The following is a 23,983-nucleotide window of genomic DNA, read 5'->3' as shown; positions in this document are numbered from 1 at the left end:
AAACAGTGGGCATGGGGGTCGTTTCACCTGAAATTCTTTTCTACATCCCATGCAGGGGTTCAGGAAAATAATGTCATTCTGAGGGACACGGGTTGGTGGGCAGTGTTAATGGTAGGGGCCTGGTTGGACTGCATCATCTTCCAGGTCTGTCCCAACCTTAATGATGCTGTGAACCATTTGTTCTCATGTCCCCGCAAATGGGAGGAATTGTCAACTCCTCTCAACCAAAAAAAAAAAAAGAGAGAAAAAAAAAAAAAAGAGTTCCAATTGAAACTTGGACATATTTGGTCGTAGGAGCAATTTTTACAGTTAGAAAATTTAAAAAACAAATGGTTCAGACATTTTTATAGGCATAAAAATGGAAGCCAAGTTGGTTAGTGGTTTCAGATGCTTTTTATTTGCAAATCAAAAAGAGCTTCATTTATAAATTGAAATTGTACTGGCTGCTAATCCTGAAGGCAGACTCAGGCCTTTGGCTGTACTTTACAAAGTAGGAAAAAAAAAGAAAGCATTTTAAATACAAATTATTTCATTTGGAAAAATGAGTGCTGTGGTTGGACACTCCTTTTACTTTTTAACAAAACCCACATAGAGCCCTTCAGATGATGGTTCTGCAGGTCTGAGTGCCTCACGTTGCTCTGTGCTGTGCCATCTCTGTGCCAACCTCACGCACACTTTGGGCACGGGGGGTAGGGCAGACGTGGCCCCCAATCCCCATTCCCTCATGCTGCAGAAGAAGCCCTCTCCCTTCTGCTAAAAGGATGGGAAATGGTTATTCTGTGGTCACACACCTCGCTTTGGGTTGGAGGCTGGTGTGATGAACTGCTGCTCCGCAGCACATCGCACCCAATGGCGCATTTTGATGTGGTGAGGATGATGCCTCTGAAAAGATACACAAAATGGGGAGCTGCTTTAGCAGGTGAGCCCAGAAAGCGCACCCCGTAAGCGACACCCGAGTTCTCCCACACCACACAGCAGCCTCTCCACTTCTTTCTTCTGAACTCTCTCATCCTGATGCACCGTGAGATTAGTCTGCTACCTGCTGAGCCTGGTTCACTCATTTATCGCCCTGCAGAGAGTATGAAAACTGGCAGACGTGCTGCCAGCTCCCCCCGTCCCACCATCAGCAGCGTAACTGCTCAGCAGACCCACAGCATCTTGTTTCTGTCTGCAGCACCCCACGCCTGCCTCACAAAACGTCACCACGTTTCCAGCTCAGAGCTCCTCCAGCATTCCTGACTGTGCAGTCACAGCACCTGGGGAACGTGGGCAAGGGCTCACAGCTCACACCTTGCAGTGAATGCTGAGAAGCCATGGGGACAGGTTCCTGTTTTGGGGAATTGGTCGGGCAAGGGTGAAGCAGGACACGAAGCCTGATGCAGCAAATGAGCAGGGTGCAGAGCAGCCGGCTGGGCCAGGTGCTTCTGCTGTTTGTCCGGAGCCCTGGGTGCCCTCAGTCGCTGGATCCTCAGGGATGAAGGCAAACTCACTGATCTACAAACTGCTGAGGAAGTAACTGCGGATCAGAAACGATGCCAATGGGTGCAAGGATGAACGCAGTGCAAAATGAACCTGGGTATGCAAAGTCTGCCAGAACTTAAACTTGCCTCAAGTGAAAGATGGGTCTGTGACACATGCAGAGGATGCCGACTGCTGGTATTTGTGGGTTTCCCAACAAAACACCGCATGTATTAGTCCAACTTTGTTATTTTAATCCCCTTTGGCAATTTCTGGCCCTCTTTCTGAGTTACAGCTCCTAGTGCCCGGGCTCATCCTCCTTCACCCTCGATTTCAGTTTTTCTCTCTGTGGTGATGGAAAACCAAATCTCTGCTGCTGGGGACGGTCTGTGCTGTTATCGCAGCGCAGCAGCACCGTCAGCTGTCTCCTGCAATTGTTCCTGCTGCACTCAGACGGTTTTTTTTTTTGCTTCGGGGGCGGTTTGTTTTATAATTTATAGCAAAAATAAGAATGATTTCTTACAGGAGAAACCATTCCCTTATTACACAGAGTTCTCATTTCGCTGCGTTAAAGAAGCCGAGGAAATGCCGTTCGCTGCCCAGGAGGTGGGCGGGCAGCAGATTTCAACACACCGCTTTTTTTTTTCCCCAGCACCTTCCCTGCGCCGCGTATCAATCCTTCGCTTCCTATCGACGATAAGCAGCGCTCGTTTGCTCGCAGTTGTCGGGAGCTCCGACCCGCGGCTTCCCCGTCTCCCACCCCCGGCTCCCTTTCCTTTCCCCGCTCCGCTCTGAGCCCCTGCCCGGCCCCGTTGCGCTCACACAGAGCCCTGCAATGTTCCCGGCTTGTGCGGTGAGCGCCCGGGGCAGAGCAGCTGCCCGCTGTGAGCCAACCTCGCTCCTGCCGCGACCGCAGCCGCTCCGAACACTGCCGCCCCTTATCCTGCAGCGCCCGTGACCTCCTGCCCATCTGAACGTCGCCTTCTTCCCCGCTTCTTTGATCCGACCACATTTACCCCCCTCCCAAAATCTGCGTCTCGGGGGCCTTGACCTCAGACTGCGTCAGTATCGCAGGACGGTGTTTGCTTTGCTTTCCTGTCCCATGCCCGGATGGGAGGCTGGCTGCTGTCCTCTCTGCTTCAGAAGCAGCCCTCGTGCTGCGGGCCCTGCACCGTGCCAGGGTTTGCTGCACGAAGCCCAGATGCAAGCAGAGGCAGGTCAGGGCTCAAAGCCACGTTGGCTGAGGACTTCCCGGCCAGCAGCCATCCCCACAAGGATGCACGAATCCCAGCAGAGCCGGAACTCATGCTTCAAGAGAAGAAAACCCAACCTGTATTTTTAATTCTCAAAACCTTAACCGTTTAAAAATCCTTGAATGTTCGTTAATGGAAGCGTGGTGGCTTGCTGGCCTTTAGGCTGTTCTCTTACGGCCATTTGTGTTTTGACAGCTGTGGAAGTGCCAAGAAAGCCTACAGCACACCCGGCTGCCTTCTACGAGGGATCCATAACCCAGCAGCCTGAGCACTCACAGCTGACTGCGTTGGTGCTCCCAGTGCTCCCAGTGCTGCTCTGGGCTTAGAGGCTGCTCTCACGCCATTCACACACCAATTTCTGAAGGCGTTTTGAGCCTATCTGAGCCCTGCTGGAAGCTCCTGCTGTCCGTGCAATGTAACAGGAGCGCTGTGCACCTTTAGTGCTTAAATACCAAGCGTTCCCATTCATTCATACCTGCGCAGTGCCTCATTGTAAGGGCTCTTTACAACCACAACAGTGTTTTCCCATTCACAGCTGAGTGTCCAAAGCCACAGCAGAACCCATGAATCTCACAGGACTCTTGTAATGGCTTTAAGCCTCACGTTCTGGGCCGTTTATGGCGCAGCTGCGTTTGCTTCACAGATTTGTTTTAATGCTGTTGGTGTTATTTAGAGAGATATTAAATTCAAACAGCTTTATGGTCGCTAATAAACATCTATTACCATTTCAGACATTCTGATATAACAGCCTCATACAGGTGCTCTCTCTGAACTATGCAGATTTGATTGATTAGGCCACGGTACTTTATTTTACACTTCAGTGGCTGCTAAATCTATTATTAAGATTAAAAATTGCAGTTTGTGCGGGGGGGGGAACAACTTCACGCTCAGCCTGTCGAACAAAAAGCACTTCACCAAAACTCTCTGGGAAAGACGTGGTGCGCTGAGGGCAGGTGAGGAGGAAAGTTCTGTAACACCGCCTGTGTGCTGCTCAGAAGATGGATTTCTCCCTCTAATGTGCATCACACACACTGTCAAGCCAATGGTGCTCAGAAAGCAAGATGTATGGAAGGGAAACCCTCTGAGACGCACGCATCGCTAAAGCGAGAATGACACAGAGCAGCAAACACAGGTCCTGAACCGTCCTGCAAGATGCAATTCCTGTTTCATTAGGAACTTTGGTGGCTCTGTGTAGTGCAGAGCAAGGCAATAACAGCGGGGCAGTCTGCAGTGTTTTCATCTGCCCAAATTTTCTGTAATAAAAGAAGAACTCATGACTGCAGCAAGGAGGGGACGGGGTGAAGCGTGCAGCCTGCTGAGCAGATCACAGCAAAGCTTTGCTGCAAGCATTCATACCAGGCATGCAGTTTTGCTGTGTTCTATTTCTAACTTCTGCTGCTGAGAGTAGGATGGGCAATTTCAATAATGGCTCCTCACTGACCAAACAACTGCCCAGAGCGTGGATGGCCAACATGAAACTTGGAAAGGGATGAAGCCACCATTTCTGCTGTCTTTAAGGCTCCGAATGTGGGGCTGCTTACCGACTGCAACAGCTCCAGGGCTACGGGGTGCAGCAGGACTGCATCAGCTCCCAGTGCCCGCTGTGCTGGGACGGCCAGCAAGGAGCAAGGAGCTCGGAGGGCTCAAAGCATGACATCTGCACCAGCAGCTTTGATTCCAGCACAGCCCCATGTGTCTGCCTGTGCTCCCTGGCCGCCTGCTTGCTGAGCTCCGTGAGCAGGGTGATAAATGGCTGGTTTGTAATGCTGTCATGCCAATTTCGTCCTATGGGAAATGTGTCTCTCTCTCAAAACAGCTTATTACCAACCTGTGGCTGAGGCAATGATCAATCAAACTGATCAGATATGGCAAACATGGTAACTGATATAAAGAAGAGTTCTTACTACACGGTTTGAGGTTAACGTGACAAATGATGGAGTGAGAAGGAATAACTTACAGGGAGAACGCAGCCCATTAAATGCTGAACTTAAAGCAGCTTTGGGAAGCAGAGTTAACACCAATTCCTCTGAATGTGCTCGTATTCCCTCTCTGTCCAAGTAACCCTGAGCACGTTCCTTTGCAAGCAACCTGCACAAGCCACAAGGAATGGGTTTTAAGCATATGGTTTGATTGTAAAAAGAAATTTAAGCATCTGTGCATGTCTTCAGCACTCGGATATGACGATCATCACACTGTCAAGGTTCTCCTACTGAGAGACAACTGTGTCAGAATCCCAATTAAATTCTACAGAAAATTGGGAGCCCCAACCAGATGTGCATCTGCACCTCATCTTTGACTGCAGGCCATGGCATGGCTCAGCTTTAATACAGAGCGTTCAGGTTTAGTAAGTAACAACAGGGAGCACTAAACACCAACATCTGCCACGCTCCAGATCTAACATCCTTGCATATGCCATGCCTCACATCATGTAAAAAAAGGAGCACAGCTCCCTTGAGGCAACACTGACACCTTCACGTGCATGTAAAGAGCAGCACAAGGACTGCAGGTACCGCTGCATCGCTTTCCACTGTTATTATACAATAAATAACCCTCACTTATAGAGATGAGATCTGAAAGTCCTGCAGATGAGCACAGCCTGGTCCCTGCACAGCCCTTGGAAGTGCTGCAGCAGCCGTTTCAGCCCCTGGCAAACACCTGATGTTATTCACTTCGCTGAGCATGTGAGAACGAGGACTTATTTGTGAGCAAAATTAATGAGGAAAGAGAGTCTTCAATGAGACAATAATTTATGGTTTCCACCGCGGTCGCCAACTGCAGGGAAACGCATCCGACTGCTCCTCGAGTGAAGGAAGGGAAAAGGTGGGGATTTATTCTCACAAATATTGACTGCTATTTCAACATCAGGCATTTCATCTTATGAAGCCCTTCCAAAATTGGAGGAAGGTTGCAATAAATGGGCCCTCTGCCCCTACCTGCTCTTCCATTTAATGCCAGAGAAATACAGTCTTGCTCCACATGCCAGAGATTGGATGATACAAACAACTCACAGTGCATTTAATTCTATCTTTATATATATACATATATATATACACTATAAACTGGGAGACATCCAGATCTGCTCAGGACTGTGTGTTCAGCATCATTCATCCCTGCTTTCCTTACGTATCTTTCTTGAAACTCGGATCTGCAGTCTGGCCCTGAACACCAACTCTTTGCTTTTCAGAGATGGAAAACTGCAAACGGAAAAGCCAGAAATGCACCAGACAATAAAATCACGTATAATGGCTACCGAAGTCGGTTCTTCTCCCCCCTCCTTTTTCAACAGATAGGTTTTAGACTCTATAATAATCACGCAGCTAAGATACAAGGTCTCTTGTTGGCAATAACCTACATGACATGACTTAGAAGGCAGGTGTTACTGTAATTAGCTATTGTTTGACTATCAAAAGTCAGAGCTGATTAAAGCCACTAAGTACAAGTGCACTATTTTATTTCAAAGAATATTATGAACTGCATGCTGGGACTCTTTCACTGCGGACCTACCTTCCGGAGTCTGCTAAGAGCCCATGCCAGCAGTAATCAAAACTAAAATCTGCATAAACCTTCGGGGTTTTAATTCAAGCAGAGCCCTTTCATTAGAAATATGTTACTTTATGAAATCTGGTCGCCAGCAAGGGGAGAAAAATGTGACTTCTTAAGAAAAGTGAATGGCATCTCTTTAGTGATTAACCCAAGATTAATGGAGGCTCCTACTGCTAGGCCTAAGTCCATTTTATTGCTAATTCATTTAGGTACTATTTCAGATGTACTTGATGAAAGTCACCTGCTAAGAAGTCATGTTTTGGCAAGCAAGGATAGCCATTATGGTCAAATCCCAAATAGAATTTTTATTAAAGAAGCCTTGAAAAGTGTCTTGTGCGAGTCTTTCAGAGACATACTATTTAATGTACTCAATTAGTTAAAAATTTGGGGCCCGAGTCACTAATCAGACATTCATAAAGCTTTTATTTTTCTGTCTGCTTGCATCTGTAATGTTCCAGGTAGGACGAGCGCCGTGTGGGGACGGCTGAGCTCAGACAAAAGAGGGATGCTGGGGCTCAGGGGCCGCGCTGAGCCCGCTTTGTTCCGCAGCACCGGGAGCCTTGCAGGCTGCATGCAGGCATGGCACGGGCTCTGGGCTCCTGGCACAGGTCACTTTTGTTTCACACTTCTCTGCACTTTGTTCTTTTATACATCGGTTTCGAAGGGATCTTCTGGGGAGAGACACAGCAGCAGCGGCTCTGCAGGGAGCACCACCCGCCCGAGGAGCATCCCTGGGCCATCACAGTGTGGGGCTGGTGTGCAGGCAGGGCTGGGCCTGCTTTCAAGGCAGCTCCTCACCAGCCAGGCACACACAGTGATGGAGCACAGTCTGAAGAGTGCAGTTACTGCAGGGCTGCTAACCAAGCACAGTTCCTGCTGTGCTGGGCGCAGGTGAGTGCTCATACGACGACACAGCCTGAGGAATCCCCCTCTGAACAGACACACGCAGGCACCTGGCACGGCTCCTGCAGCTGCCGTGGGTGCAGGGGGTCCCAGCCAGCCCAGCATGGAGAAAGGAAGACGAACACACTGATACCCTTCACAGTACAGAGCTGATGGTGTCTTAAAGCAGGGGCAGCCTGCAGTAAGATTTCTTCTGCCTCCCTAAGCGCAGGACGGTTCTAAACAGAAAAAAATCGGTTCTTAAACTTTTTTTTTTTTTTTTTAATGACTGACAGAGCTTTAAAAATATTTGCTGAAATTACTCATAGAGCAGTCAGAATCAGGAAAGCAGAATCGTAACGTGGTCGGAATCGGGGAGAGAAACCAAGGCGGCCGCCAGCACAAGGTGCCCTGCTGGACTCCCCCGCAGCACCACAGCGCTCACATCACCACGAAAGGTCAGCACGTGTCTGGGGCAGGATTCGGCCCTAAACAGATCTCACAGAAGCCGGCACGGAGCTGCAGAACACGGCTGAAGGCAACGCGTTACCGCGAGAGCCGCCTTGGTGATAACGAAGTTAACCTCATCTGTTCCTCTTGTGTGCCGGGCACTCACACATGCAAATCTTGTCTTGTTCAACTGTGTTTGTTCACCTCCGTAGTCCTTGGGTGATTCAAATCTGTGTCCTACTATCCTATAATACCCTTGTCTAACAGTTCCTTTTAAATGCATGTGTTAATTATCTTGCCACTGCTGTAATTTCTCCCTGTAGTCCATTAATTAAGAGGTCACAATCTAAGAGCATGTTTACCCAATAAGCTTTCTTTTTTAATTATCCTAATTGCTTGGATACTGACAAAGACTCCATCCCTCCCCTTTCTCTGAGTGGATTAGAAAACGACATTTCAAAGCCCCACACAATGATGGGCTTGTTGAGCACACATATATATGTTTTTACAACGCCGCAATCTTCCAGCGCCAAAGGTCAACAAGGCACAAGGCACCATCCTTGTCTGGCTGCACGAAGATATAAATTGCTCTTCATTAATTCGTTTAGTCGTGTACAATGTGATCTTGGCGGGGAAAAATATAAGCCAAATGCTCCTATTTTCAGCAATAGCAATAGGAGCAGAAAGGTGTGCGCTGCTTGTGCTGCTCGGGAGAACGACCGAGGCTGTTACAGAATGCATCCCTGCCTGCACCTCGTGGATGTCTTTGCATGGCAGTGAGCAGGAAGGAAAGGAAGGAGAAAAAGAAAGAGGAAAAGAGAGAAGGAAGAAAGGAAGGGGGAAAGGGAGAAGAAAGAAGAGGAAGGAAAGAGGAAGGAAGGAAGGAAGGAGGAAGGAGGGAGGGAGGGAGGAAAGGAAGAGGAAAGAAAGAGGAAAGAAAGAAAAAGAAGCACAGGCTCTGAGCTTTTACTGTATCAAAAATCAGTTATTATTCCACCCACCAAAGCACTGCCTTCCCAATTTCTGTCTACTGAAATTACACATTTTGGGGAGCTGCTCGCTCCAAACGCTCCGACCTGGCAAAATTCAGCAGATAACATCTCGGCCACTTGAAAAATATAAAACCTTCCTTTTGTGAAGCTTTGGGGAGGTAAAAAATGTCGCTGTTTGAATTCCAGATAGGATTTTAACACCACAATTAGTAGAGTTTATGTCCAAAAAAATTACTGCTCTGTCAGAATGTGAAACAACATTCAGTATGTCAACCAAAGTCAGTTTTTTGGTTTTAATAAAGCAAACGTCTCACTCAGACCAGTCATCTCAGGAGCTGCATAACAGAAGTATAATTACTTAGAAATTGCTTAGGTACGCGTGATTGATGCATGGTAAATAGATGTTTCCAGCACTTATTGTTTCTCCCTGATGGATTAGGAAGAGTTGTTTAACAGCTCATTTGCCCAGTCCTCCTGGTGTTCCTCGGGTCTGGCTGTGCCAGTCAGCACCAGCAGCTCCGGGTAGTTTAAGTCTCTTTAATAAAGATTAAGATGTCAGAGGTCCTGCATTGCTCAAAATCCCAATTTTATTAACTTCTCATTATCAGCTGAAATATGAAGTGCATTTCTTTTCATCTACAGTCAGGCACTTTCTCAAGGCAAAGGACAGATATTTAATATGCATTGGTGGTGGTCGAGGCGGGTTCTGTCCCGGCCTTGCTGGATGCTGGTGAGCCCTTCTGCACACGGTGGGTTTGAGGAGGGCAACAGAGCAGCAGTGCGAGGACTGCAAGGTGCTCATTGCAGGAGATCACAGCAGCATCCAAAGTCCATTCTCCGGCCAGAAGCACAGATAAGTTCTAATGCCATCAACGTGAACTTAGGCAGCAACTGATAACGTTAATTTGCTGAAGGCAGCAACACTGCAAAGTGTCCAAATAGCATCACCTTTCCAAGACTCATTTCCCATCTCGTGCACGGTGAGCAGGCTCACGCCAAGGCCACAGCTCAGTGCTGTGAGCGCCGTGCCATCCCTGCAGGCCTCTGCTATTCCTGCTGCTCCGCACTCACAGACCAAAGCCACAACGTGGTGGAGTTGTTGCAGCACAATCACCACTTTCTGTTTGCTTCTGAGTCCCGGAGCCTTTCGTTCCCATCAGACTCTACTTTGCTGAGTGCCAAAGGCAGCAGCTCTGCAGGCGGTGCTGCTCCTTTCGCCTTCGCCTCTGTGATAAAACAGGCCAACGCAGCAGAGAGAGGAATCGCCCCGTCAGTATTTAGGAAGGAGAAATACATGTGCCATAAGCTGTCTGTTTCAAAGGCACGTATGTACAAAAGGCACGATAAGTGGGTGCTGAATAGTTAGGAGTGGCAATTATCAGTTACACGTATCATTATGGTCTCTCAACTTTTCAATAGCACAGAGTTCCTAATACCGTGTTTACTGGATCAGGTAAAAGGGGACTCCTAATGCTGTGCAAATATGACTTACTAAAGGACTTTGCTTTCTCACCTATTCTTGTTCTTTTCAAATCAACATTATTAATTGGCCGGCTTATCGGTAAGTGCTGTCTGGCAGCTAAAGGATGTTTCCACCCATTGCAATGATACATAGAAACTCAGCAATGTCAGCCTGAAGGACAAAGAACTTCCATGTTGAAACAAAAAAAAAAAAAAAGATGTTGATACATTAAGCCTTCCCAACAGCAGCGCCATACATTTCAGCCTTAATTTGCCATCCCCAATTGCACCTGTTGTTCCATATTCTATCATCCCTGTTTTCCCTCCTCGTTATATTAATTTAGAAGCTTGGCTTACAGTTACAAAGGCTCGACAGGATCTTAGGAGGTCACTTCCAGCCCTTCCAACCGACTTCTCCTCACCCGCCAGCTCTCCCGAGCACCAAATCCACTCAAACACTGAGAGAAAAGTTGACCAGGAAGGAATACCCAAAACAAAGAGCGCAAAACTCATCACACACCGTTAAAGAACAGCAAAAAAAAAGTCCAGAGTTGAAGGGAGAGCATTCACTGCCCATACCTGGAGTGAGCTGTGCACTGCGCAGTGCGTTGCCTCAGCAGCTGGGCCCATGAATTGGGATGCTCAGCATTCCCCCCAAACCCCTCTGCCTTTGTCTTAAGGAAATGGTTATTCATTTAGGTAGACACTGAAAGGAAAAATCAGACAAATATTTGCTGTGCTGTGTTAGCACGGCGAGGGGGAGCACGGGGTAAGCCCACAAATGCAGGTGAGCTGCTTTATGTGAGCACAAACCCAGCAGGGGAAGAAGGGCTGCTAACAAAGCAAGCCCTGGCTGTGCAAACACCCGGGAGGGGTATTGGTATTATCTATTTCTGCTTGGAATAAATCACTGCATATGGAGGCATCTGTAATATTTGCCTCTCATTTCCTAGCTGACCTCCAATGCACCCCAGCCCTGTGTGCTGACATCCACGGTCCTGGTTCTGCTGGCTCTGGAACGGCCCATTTAGATCAACTGAAAGGAAAGCCTTTGCTATTTCATCCTACGAAACCCCAGAAGACAGAAAACACCTCCAAAGCCTCAGCCAGCTCCCCAGCGTTTCTGAACTTTCAGAGGAAAAGAAAATCTCCATTAGGCCCTTTTCTCATTATTTATGCACATAAGCTTCCGACGGTTTCAGGCTAGAAGCAGAACAGAGAAAGCACAACAAGGAAACCTATTTTTTGGTTATTTCCAGTCCAGGAATTAGGAGGAATCAATTTCTTTAAATGTCACATGTAAGGATTTCATCTACGTTGAACAGAGGTTCAACCAAAGAGGTTCGCAGAGATGCATCCAAACTCCTGAGGAAGCATCCAGTCCAGTCCCTTCCCTTCCCTGGTACTGTCCAGGTGTTTCTTTTTAGCAGCACACCTCTAATAGCCCTCCCACCTGACAGATATTCTCTTCAATAGCTGCACAAAGTGATGAACAGAATGCTGCAGGCACCTCAGGATCACAGATTGCAATAATAGAACCGCCTGGCTTCCGCAACACGTGCATAAATCCCAATCCCAGATTTCACTCTGGAGAAGAGACCTGTCCCACTCGGTGTAATCTGTGCTCGCAGCACTGATGCATAACCTTGGCATGATGTGAATAACAGCAGCAACACCCGTGCACTTCTGGTGCTGCAGCTGCAGCTTGAACAGCGTCCTGCTTCAGTGCAATTCCTGCCCCAACATCCTGAGCAGTCCTTGCATAAATGTCTCACGTAATTCCTCCCCCAGTTCCATGTGCAATTCCTGCCCCAATACCACGTGCAATTCCTGCCCCAGCAGCTCACACAATTCCTGCACAAGCATCTCGTGCAGCTCCAGCACAACCCTGAAGTGCCGAGCAGCAGCAGCACAGCAGAGCTGGGGCTTTCCCCCCGCATCCAGCTCTGAAATCCCAGAGGCCATCATTCCAAAATTTGTGATGTTTTGTCTACTCTGGTGATTTAAGGTTTGTCAGAAAATGTCAGAAAGGCCATGAGGCCAAGGGCTTCCTGATGACTGAGGATTTTCTTTCACATGACCTTCCTGAGGTTGATTTTGGGCTCCAGACAGTGCTGCCTTCAGCTCTGACAGGGGCCGGCTGGCAGCAGATTCATGGAGCTCTCTGGGGCATTCTGGCATTTCGGAGCAGAGCTGTAATGCCTCCTAATCATCCCGAATATTACTGCCCTGCTAATCGCCTTACAGGGGCACATCAATGCCCGCCTTTCATTTGGCATTCGTTTCGTTAGCAAAACAGGAGTGTGTGCTCAATGGTATGCAAACAATTAAACACATAGCTTGATTTAAATGAATTAAAATGTACGTGAAGCAGTGACGTTTCCTATGGGTATTGCAGGCGTTTTCTAATAGGGAATCACTGAGCTCTACCTATACAGCAGTGCGTTTGGAACTGGACGATGTTTAGGGTCCCTGCTAACCTAAGCCATTCAGTGGCTCTGTGCACACAGATAAGCAGTCTGAGAGGTGTTAAACCAGGCAAAAAAACAGCACAGTTTGCTCACGTGGGCGCTGCATTGCTGGGGAGCTTTTTGCACCACCAAATGTGTGTGCAGGGCATTGGGTTCCGTCAGCGCCCAGAACAGGGTGACGCACGGCAGCGAGCTAATGACTTAGTTATGCCCTAATGAGGGAGGCTGCACCAAAACCCTGACAATCCCCCACCTTCCTGCTGGCGTTTAGTGCTGCCTTCCTGCAGGAGGAACAAGACACGAAGCCACAAAACACCGCCGGGTGTGTGCTGGAGGTGGGCTGGGAAAGGCAAGGTGACCTGTGGGAGCTGTGTGTGCTGCAGCTACGGGGACACTTTTGGCTTACAGAGGTGCTCCGTTCAGCAGAGACGCACGCCACCCAGACCAGTGTGCAAACAGCTCACTTGGATGGGGTGTGTGGGGCTGCAGCTTCACTTGGATGCTCCAGAGGCCGGCGGAACAAACCTGACCCCCCAGCATCCCCAGCCCCACCTGATTTTTGGGCACAGACCCCAGGCTCCTTTATGGACCCCTCTTTCCTACACACCCCCCTCAGCCCAAACAACTGTACTGCAGAAATCAAACGTGTGACCCTATTCCTGCCAAGCCATTTATCCATCGGTTTCTTGCCGACTTTCCCCTGCCCTCCTCACACCTTTTTTCACTTTACATGCTTCGTTTCAGCAAAATCAAGGATGCAAACTTCTTAGAAGTACTTAGTTTCCATGGAAACCTAAGCTGACCGCAACATTATTGTTCTCAAGAGGGAACTGACTTTACTATATGTTCATTCACTGAATTAATGGACTCCTGGTTCTTTTATTAGCAGCTCGCTGACAATGGAAAGAGAGAAATGTTATAAAAAAGACTCTCAGACACTGTCCACTCTTTTGTTCTGGGCTTACTGGAATGACGCAAACCTATTCAGGGAAAGATTATAAAAATCAACTCAAAGCTGCCTCTGTTTGTGGCGGCTAAACATGCCCTTATTTCATAGAGATACAACGCACAGAACAGCAGCTCGGGGCTCGTGGGGAGATGGCAGCTGCAGCCACGCTACAGCAGCATGGGATGCTTGCAGGGATCAGCTTCGACCCCGGCAGCCAGGAAAGGCCCGCTCCCCGCTTCTGAGCTGAGTTAAGTGCGCAGAGCAAATGCTATTTTCAGAATCCCCAGCGCTGTTTTCAAAATTTCCAGTGCCATTTTCCAAATTCCCAGCACTGTTTTCAAAGCAGTGGTTCTTGGTAAGGGTGAGGGCTGTTCCGCGTTCACTTCTGCAGCATTTTGGATTCGATTCGTTGATGTTTTAGGTTCCACCCTTCAGCATACAAAACCGAAGGATGCAGAAACTGCGAACTTTAGATTTTTACATCAGCTCCGGTAACGGCCTTAGACCGTCTTTATTCTACACAGTGAACATAACACAGAGTCAGTGGTAAATAAACACCGTTTCGTGCAAAGAGCTGCAAATGCAGGACCTTTACCAGCTCCAGCAGCAATCTGGAGGCCAATGTCTGCGTGTGATTCTGCGACAGGCTGCGCTGAGCCCCGGGGCGCTTGGCCCGCTGGTAATTGCTGCACAAAAGACAGTGAACAGTTCCCTTGCTCTTCCCTAACTACCTTCCTGACTGCTTATTGAAGTCTGATTTCTGACTCCTCTGGGTCATCATTCATCAGCCCTACGGATCCCGGCGGGACGGCCCAGCAGACCCCTCCATATCCCCGGCTGCCAGAGGCCATTTCTGACGGCTGTGATATAGAAAATGTCTTCACAGCAACCCGGTGGGACGAGTGATGGTTATAATACCCAAATAATCATTTTGCAAATTATCATAATTATCAATCAATCATCCTGTGTGAACAATGTGTTCCTGCAGTATCAGATGGTTCCTGTGACCTGTAGCACTCTGTGTACAATAATAAACCCGGCGAGATTTATGGACCTCTCCTCCTCGTTTCTGCAGTAACAAAACATGGGTGGCTTTTTTTTAACTCTTGTTTTAGGAATAAAAGCTCCATCCACCCCGTCCAGGTTTACAACTCCATGCTTTCTAGGAGGTCAAGATTTCTGATCTCACACTGTTTCTAACAGTCGTGTTATTTTTAAAGCAAACCTCTGCGATTTGGGAAAAGTAGCGAAGGTGGTGAATAAATTACTTTCACTTTAGAATGTCAGCAGCATTATGTTACCCACTTTGAGTGTTTTGCAATGTAAGTATGAAGTCAGCCAAAGGGAAGAAATGGGTTTTGTCGTCCGTTTGTGCTCCTTGTTTTTGTCACAATGCCCGATTGAATCCCACTCTTTTGAAGCCGATAGCATCTCCCGCTCCCTGCGCCATACATTCTTGTTAATGGATAAATTCAAGCTCTCCAGAAAGTCAAAGAATAAATTTAAAGCCTTTTGCCAAATGCCTATCCTATTGGATTTTGATAAGACGGCTATTGAGCTTTAATAATGTCTTCTATCCTTTTTCAGCTGGCCCTTAACATGTCTCTTTATTTGTCCCTAAAGCCTCTTCAGCGATGCCTTTTTATTACAAGTCTCTCAGCTTGCTCTCGAGGGAGACAGGGTCGACAAGAGTGATAGATAGATAACTCTATAGATTATCTCCCACAGATGTTTTCTCTCCAGTAGCCCCTCGGGCTATTCCCTTTAAGTAAACAGAAACTAAATGGAGAGCTGCAGGAGAAGTCCCCACGTCCCCATCACAGCAGCTGGGGGGGGAGGCACGGCACACCCCAACCCACACCCACAGCTGGGAACAGCAGAATGCAGCCAAAGCTGAGCCTGGTAATGAGGTTGAGTCTTTCCTCTCCCTCCCCAAAGCGAAATCATTACAACAGTGAGGAGAAGGGGAGCAGCCCCAGGCTCCAGGGCCCTGAATGCAGCAGAGGCGCGTAGGAAAATGCAGTCACGGAATGTATGAGCTGCTCTCTAAGCAAAATAAACAGCCTGCAGGAGGATGGCTTGGAAAAGGAGTTTGGGGAGCAGCGACAGTGATGCCTGCAGGTACACGGTGTGTGTGGGTGCTCCCCTCGTTGAGCACACATCTCCCTGCCAGCACTGCTTGTGCTGCCAGGTACTTACAAACAAAAACCAGGCCCGGAGCTAAGGCAGAGTTTGCAAGTCAACACAGTATCAGCAAGCCAAGCAGGTAAAAGAAAAGCTGGCCAGAAGCATGCCATGCTTTATTCTATGGCACAGTACATTCCAGGTATGGACAAATGATCCTGCACGGAGGTTCTTATTGCTAGAAGTCCTAATTCCAACGAGGCAAACAACCACCACTGCAGGTCTGTGCTGTTAGCTGTGCCGGCACAAATAGCCCTGACACCAGCTGGAAAACGCTGGAAATGGCGAGTTCTGTTCTTCTCCCAGGCCCAAAGGTCTGCTTTACTGTGCAATACAGCATTTTTCTCCCCCTAGCCCTTGCTACGCCCCATCCTCAGCCCACAAACAGCAGTCAGCCCAGTGAGCGCCGGGATCACAGCCCCATCTTGGCTCCAGCTCCAACTCCTGCTCTGCACCCACTGCTCTGTGCATCCCCTTCCCACCACCCACCCACCTCCGAGAGAGCAGGAATAAACTGAGCTCGCACATCAGCTGCTGTGCCTTCATCAGGGATGGGGCAGCTGAATGGTTCAGGGATGCTGGGACGGGAAATCTCCTCCCAGAAGGTTTTGTGCCACCGGAGCATCATGCTGCGTAGCCACGAGTGCTAACAAACCATCCTGAGACACCTCCACAATGGTACAGAGTGGGTTTTCATTCTTTGTTTTTCATTTTTTTCCCCGACTGCAAAGCTGTCCGGCAGTAGTCTTGTCACAAGCCATAAAGTTTAGACTTGAACTCTTTACCTTACCGCTTTGACCTTTTTTACCCCAGCTGTAAAGCCCTACTGCCCATCCTTCAGTAAATTTATCACCTCATAAACTCCCACTAGAGCTTCTCTACACAGCATTTAGAGACAGCAGTGGAGGGGAAATCCTCCCCCCAGTCCAATGTCATAATTGCCCACCTTCATACCTGCTGCCCAGGAAAACAGTGAAGGACAAGGTGCTGTTCAAGACCTGTAGGTTTTTCAATGGAAATAACATAATGGAGCTTAAACACAAAAACACGTATCCAAGACATACGGATGCCAGTTCAATGTTTCCTTCTACCCCCGTCCCATACAAAGCCTGCTCACTCTGGGGTAATGGAGATTCAGCAAAGAGGGGAAGCACAATTCATCAGTGATATCGTAATTAAGGACTGAGAAAGAACAGCCAAGCAGTCCGGGCATGGAGAATTCCCTCCATGGCTGCAATGAGTGCATGGTGATAATAAGAACCTGCCACCTTGTCACCATGTCTGTCCAGACAAAAGGATCCCACAGAGGCAGAGACAAACACCCAGTGAGTTATGGGGAGGAACAAGGTAAAAAGTTCAGCGGCGTTGCGACAGGGCTGCTGCGAGGTCACTGCGTGGTCACAGGACACTGCATGGTGAGAGCCCCAAAAATAAGAGCTTGTTTTTCTCAAACCAGTGAGAACAGAACAGCCCAGCCATGGCCATGGGTCCCAGCATCTGCTCCCAAACTTGGGAGATACTGACAGGCATTACATTCCACCGTGCTGTGCTTCCTTTTAACTTTCAGTATTGAAGATGGCGTAAGAGGGTGAACGGAAAAGGCAGTTGATGCAGTTTCCCATGTAACACACCTCCCTCTCCAAAAAAAGACCCCAATATTTTATGAACACGGCTGCGAATAGCAATGTAAGACCATCGCATCTGAAAAGAATTCCAGTTAATTCCATGTTTCAGCAAAGACACGTCGCCTCGATGGACATCCAGCAGCCATAAGCAAACACAACAAGCGCTGCCCCGCAGACGGCCGTGGAGGGAATCATCCCCACGTTCCTGGGAACAACCCGAAGCCAAATAGAGGGCTGGCTACTGAAACATGGAGAGCTGAGCTGCCCCGCAGCCACTGCGCAGAGACTGACACAGCTGGGCCGCATTTGGAACACGTTTTTCTCTGGTCACTATTACAGTTTAAGCATCACAATGTGATGAAAAGCACTGGTAATACATCATACTCGCTAAATGTTATCCTTTCATAGATCTACTCCTATTCCCTGGGCCTTTCCGTAAGCCACATTTACATGGTATACCTCTAAACATTTAGCACTTTTAACAAAGGACCAACATTTTCTTTGACTGGAAAAGAGGTAAATGAGGTTTTAAGATTTGGACTCGCAGTTGTTCACATTGTAGCTGAATCAAGAAACACTTCACACTACTTTTTTCCTTTTCATAAACGCTGGAATCACAAGAAGACAGAAGAATGTGCCAATAGAACCACAAGATGTAATCCAAAGGAGCAAGAGCAAACACTGGAAAGGTTTTAGGACAATTATTGCAATGCATGGTTCAAAATTACGAGCAGAAAAAAAGAAATTGGGTGTATTTCAAAGCCAGGCAGTAATAGAAATTGCATAAAATCGAGCCATGTCCTACCTTCTTTATACTGCCCTCCTGGGAGGTCACCTCGGGATCAGTCAGTATTTGCTGTGAGAGAAAAAAAAAGGAAAAAAGTGAAGTTCGATTGCAGCTAAGAATATTATAGAATAATACAGATTATTATTATTATTATTACGATTATTATTGTTATTACATAAGGGCCACAGCTCTCAGGTGCATAGCCATTGCAGTTGGTGGCTCAGAGGCTGGCATGGGGCTGCCTGTGGCCACGTCCAGGTGGGATGGACTGAACTGACAGGCTTCAGAAATGCTGGCAAACACCTCCGAGCTCAGCTGGAATAACAGCACCGTGTTTTAAATAGTGGGAATCCTAAAGCATTCTGTGCTTTACAACAGCTCTAATAGATACTGAAATTGTGGTTTGGAAAGCAGCTGAGAGCAAATAGGAGCAAGAGGTGAACGGCAGAGCAATAAAATCCCACGTGCTCACGCGCTCGTGTGTGCAGTGCACAGGTTGGAAGGTTGGAACACCTCCATGGGACGGCGAATGACACCCATGACATGAATGAAGGGAAGGGCTGGTGGCCTTGGAGCATCCCCAGCCCCTCTCTGGGAGCTGGTGGATACTGGAAGCCCTTTGAGAGCCATGGCAGAGCCCTGCCCACAGCTGGCTGTGCTGAAGGACCCACAGCCACCACAGCTGCCCCCAGACCAAGACACCTCAACTGTAATTATTATACACAAAACACCTTTAAACACAATTGGTTAATTACGTGCATTCAGAGTGCATAATCCACCCGTTCAACATGCCCATAAATGTGGATGGGGGAAAAAAAAAAACCACGCTGAAATGAAGTGCAAATTGGGCTGTGGTGTAGTCCTGTATAAACAGGCTTAAGAGTCAGGAATTCCTGAGTCTGGATCTAAATGCCAACACAAGCTTCCTTTTGTTGGTTTGGAGAGATCTGTGCTCATTGGGCAAGTTATGGGCTCTCAAAGCAAATTGTTTTTTTCCCCTTCAATTCAGAGCAGATCTCAAATTTTGAAATTCTCGGAGAACAAAAAAATCTGCAAAAAGTACTTTGGACACATTCAAAAATCGTCCTTCTGCAGCTCAGCATCGTGGCTGTGCATCTGAACGCTGCTTGGTGATGAGCCCAGAAGAAGCTGGCAGGATGGGCACCTTGGGGCAGGGATGCTGCCCAACCATCAGCGGGTTCTGACAGCCTTCAGAAGCCCCCCTGGGTGGTTCGGGAGGGAAGTTCAAGCTCCTCGTTCTGCATTCCCAGTTTGGAATGAAAACAGTTTGAAAACAGAGGCTGAAGGGAGAGCTCTGCAGCAGCAGAACCTGGGGCACACAGCAGGACTGAGCGCTACCTCCTAATTAAACGAGACAGAAAGTACCAGATGTGATGTTTATTAATAAGAATAACAAAAGATACTTTGAAAATCTACTCATTGGGTAATTTTAGCTCAGGCTGGACTTCATCTCATCTGAATGCCATAATCCTAAATAAAGTGCTTGACGTGTACAGTGGGCTGCAGCCTTGCAGTTGACCCAGATGTTCTGAAACGTGCTCAGAATTTACACTGCACCCTTTTTCTACCCACTGATACGCTGACTTCAGCCAAAAGCAATACAGCGTGGCACTGCTAAGGCTTGGGAACCCAATGGAGGTGCAGCAGCAATGCTTCCCTGCCTTCATTTCCTGGGCTCTGCACACTGCTGGCAGTGGGATCCTGCCTGAGCTACACGAGTGAGGGATGTGCTATAATTTTTGCAAAGCCCCCTGAATGTATACTAAACATGTCAAGTAACACCATGTGATTCTTTTTGAAAAACAGTTTACAAGCTGGCATTCTCCAGCTGCAGTTAACCCTAATTTGATTACATTACCGAGACAGATCACAATGAGCTTATGTAAATAGTAACGTTATCCATTCATTCCGTGAGCTCAGATAAACTGTCATTTAAAAATAAAAAAAAATAAAAAAAAGAACTCAAATAGGCCTGATGCATTCAGCACAGCCTACCCCTGCTCCACCACTGAGAGCTGGGGATGTTAGCAGTAGTTCCATGTTTGTACCAGGCTGGAAATGCAAGAGGAAGCCCGATGGTAGCGCAAAGCTGGCATGTGGACAGCAGCACTTCTTTCAGTGACTGGCTCTTCGTTGTCATCTGACCCTGCAGCGGGATGCGTTGGCTCATTCAGCTCTAACACACCCATCCTGTACAGCATCGTGCCCGACTGTCTGGCCTTACTGAGTCCCTCGCTAACATTCTCCTCTCCTGGCACCTGAGGGCAGTTTTACAAACCTGAATAGGGAAATGGAGAAAAGCTGTGATGTGTGATGTGCTGTTCGCTGCCACTATTTGCCTGAGACGCACAACCCGCTGCTCACTGCACCACCAAATCCTGCAGCGAGGAGCTGACCTGCTCTGCACTGACAGCTCTGCCGGCTGCAGACGCACAAGCAGAGAAGAGTTGTTTATTTATTAACTATTCTCATAACAATCCATTTGCCAATTTCAAAGTGAAACCAGAAAGCTGATCCGTGCAAAAGGCATCGCTGTCACAGCAGCTGCTGCTTTCCCAGCTCCTGCAAGAAGTCTGGCATCACCTATAAAGGCCCTCCCCAGCGTACAACCGGGTCATCAAAGCCTTGCTGCTCCTTCGTGGCACCTGCTGATATCAGTTCCTTTAGATACGTCATCAACCAAAGGCATTCATTGCCCTTCATAGCACAGATCTTCCAAATGGCACCATTGGGACCAACACAAAATCTGCTCTAGTGCATATACCAATTTTTAAGCAAAAATAAGCAATGAAACAGCTCTGAATTCTGTAGAAGAAAGATATCCACTTGAAAAGCTCATAAAGTGAGTGCCAAGGGCTGAGCTGCTTGAAGTCGTCTGGAAAATCAGGCAAAACTCTCAGCCTTCTGCCCTGACAGACTGCAGAGCCACTCCATCCAATGCATTGGAATAATTCAGAGTCTGATTTATTGTCTCCAAAGCTACTGGGTCCTGAAATACAAATGGAAACAGCGATTCCCTCCTCTGCATGAATGCTACGTGCAACGCCAAGCTTCGGGAGCTGCAATTCCCTGTGCAAGGAGCATTAAGGGAGGGATCCAGTTCACCAACATCATTTGAGCACTGGCTGGCAATGAGCTGATTTCATATTCATTTTAATCCAGATGCTTTTGTGTAAGCATTACCACCTTCAGTTTACACATCCTTTTTTTTTTTTTTACATTCCTATGCAGACACTTTTCACCTGAGCCTCCTGATGTCACTTCAGGACTGTCGTGATTAATGCCCATTTTTGACACTCAACAGCTTTGCCACTACAAACATAACACTGGTCAGCTAGGAATGCCTTTAAAACAAAACACTGCCATCCTGAGACCCCCAAACGGAGCAGAAGTTATAAATGCTACTGTAGGCCAAGTGCCTTGAGCAGAAAGCATAGTGATGCTGCTCTGGGAGCAAACTGAAGGACCACAGGAACACTGCATTAAAGAAAATGCACGTGGAATCCACACAAACCCAACCCTGGATTGCCAGGAAGCAGATTTCCATTGGTCCCTTACTGTCCCAGGAAGCAAACTGCCATTATTTCCTTACTGCCCTTTGGTTCCAAGCTGGGAGCTGCCCCATCACTCCCTTAACAGCAAAGAATGAACCTGGCCATACGGAGCAAGGAGGATGAGCAAGGATTTCTGCGAGCTGCCCAGCTTTGCCTTCAGGTGCTGCAGCAAAAATCCATTCCAGCACTTCCAATCTTTTTTTCTGTTTATCGTATTTTAAAAATACAGAGACTTTAGAGCACTTTCTGGCCCCAAAACTGACAAAATCTGGTATTTTCTGTAGTAAATAAACTGGTGAAACACTATTCACTTGAGGAAATTTTCAATATCCTGTCTTGGGAATTTGCAGCGAATGTGCCTGGAATTAAGAGGAAAGGGAGGAAAGCTCCGCTCGGAGAGGAAGAATTTCCTTTCCTGGCTGGTGAGCAAGGAGGATGAAGAGCACGGCCCTGCCTGGCACGCAGCGAGCCACGGGCTGGAAGGAGGATAAAGAATAAACCAGGCATTCAGTGCTAAGGGCAACCCCAGCACAATTGGGAACACTGTGGAGCAGCCAAACTGTGGTTTGCGGACCAGTAACAGTCTGCAGAGCCCTGGTATGCACTGCACAGACCATTTTATAACCATTTATTTTTCAGTGGAAAGTCTGAACAAAAAGGTGATCTGGCACGGGACAGCAAATGCTCGATACCAACAGTGATCAGTGGCCCAAAATTTCTGGCCATCGCAGGGAGCAGCTCTGATCAGCTCTGCCCTCGTGTCGCGTGGGGCTGCGCAAAGGAACCGCTCTGTTTGCTGACTTGCAGGAGAACAAACTGCAGTGCACTGCGGGGAATCGTTACAGGTTATTCCAAAGGGAGCTCGGGGAATGGGACGCCCTGAGCTGCACCTCAGACAGGAATCGGCTTCGGGGCGCTGCGAGTAGGGCAATGCCAGGGGAGTAAATGGTGAAAAGAGTGAATGCCAAGCATTGAGAATGTGCTGGAGAACAAAGTCTGCAAGAAAGAAAATAAGCCTGCAATTTACATACGTGGTATCGCAACGTTTTAGACACAGCTCCTCCATGACATCGCCATCAAGTTCAACTGCAAACACCAGGAAGTTAAACAGAATCTAATGGAGAGCGTTTGAAATAACTTCAATAAGCTGAGGACTTGAGACTTTCAGCCAAGACAAATAAGAGAGGGTACTGATTAGTAAATGTCACCATTTCTCCTGCCAAGCACTCAGGGGCTGGTGATAGGAGAGCATTACATATAATCTCGCAGTCTTTAGGGGCTGTTTGATTTTATATTGCATTCTTATCGGGTTCTAAAAGTCCAGTGTTAATGAGCATGAGAAATGCTCTTGATAGCTTGGCGGTTTTGCTGAAGGAGAATGTATTTCATTCATTACGTGTTCTTGGATCCAAGCTAGGGATGCCTTTCCCATTCAGAGCCCCACGTCCAACCCCTGTCTATTCTTCAGCAACCAGGCATCACCTTTAATACCCATCTATTTACACTATTTAAATAAAATGGCTTTTACCAGCTCCAGAGAATGAGATCTTTAAGAAATCTGGAGCAGAGAGACACATTTATGTAAGGAGCCCACTGCATTCCCTTCTGCAGTGCAGAGTGACTCTCGAAAGAAGAATAAGTACGAGGGATGGTAAATTATTGGGAAAAAAAAAACCAACAAAAACAGCAACAAAACAAGCCTTGCTGCTTGGATTCTGATGGCCCACGAGGTGAGGGAAACAGCAAACCCAGATAAACGGCGCTTTGAGAACCCCGCTGTGTCTCAAGCACGGTAGTGATGGCAGCGCCGGGTGCTCGGCCAGCGAGCTGCAGGATGGGCAAAATCCCACCCCAACCTTTGGGGCTCCTGGGGAGGAGCTGAGCAGCTGCTCTGCCATGGTTCTGTGATGTTTGGTTTTCAAAACCACAAAACCATGACACGCTCCCAGTCCTGACGCCGTGCACCCCAATGAATCCAGGTGCTCCGAGTGGGAGCAGCCCTCACCTGTGCCGTCCCTGGGAGCACAAACCAACTGGTGTTGTTGTCAGAATGACCTTAATTATCCATGGCAATTATTTATTTTGTAGATAATTAACAAATCCTGCCTCTAATGAGATTTCTCAATGAATGGAGTCTTTTGTCTGTTATTGCCTACGTCTTCAAACACTCCCCAGAAAAGAAGATTGTAATAGAACACACGAGGAAAAAGTGCTTAAATTAATATATTGATTTTCTTTTCCAAATACATTTACAAATATCACTGTGAACTCCCTTTTCCTGGAGGGAAATTCCATTATAGAAACGAATTCTGACCAGCTGAAAGGGGCACTTCTCTGCATGCCCAGCGAGCAC

At 47.8% G+C, this 23,983-nt stretch overlaps 1 protein-coding gene across 2 annotated transcripts in view; it reads right to left on the bottom strand.

Annotated features, from left to right (window-relative positions):
* The window catches only part of PRDM16 (PR/SET domain 16), a gene marked incomplete at both ends in the record, with an annotated part of 200,010 nt that overhangs the window by 67,202 nt on the left and 108,825 nt on the right, over positions 1-23,983 (bottom strand). For both annotated transcript variants that reach the window (XM_079545501.1, XM_079545502.1), the window contains one exon: positions 18,074-18,124. In XM_079545501.1, coding sequence (XP_079401627.1) covers positions 18,074-18,124 — 51 coding nt within the window. The remainder of the gene's footprint in view (positions 1-18,073; positions 18,125-23,983) is intronic.

Source organism: Tetrao urogallus (genome assembly GCF_951394365.1).
Source record: "Tetrao urogallus genome assembly, chromosome: 21".
In the NCBI taxonomy this organism is placed as follows: domain Eukaryota; kingdom Metazoa; phylum Chordata; class Aves; order Galliformes; family Phasianidae; genus Tetrao; species Tetrao urogallus.
The sequence above is the reverse complement of the archived record's forward strand: the minus strand, read 5'-3'. Positions and strand labels throughout refer to the sequence as shown.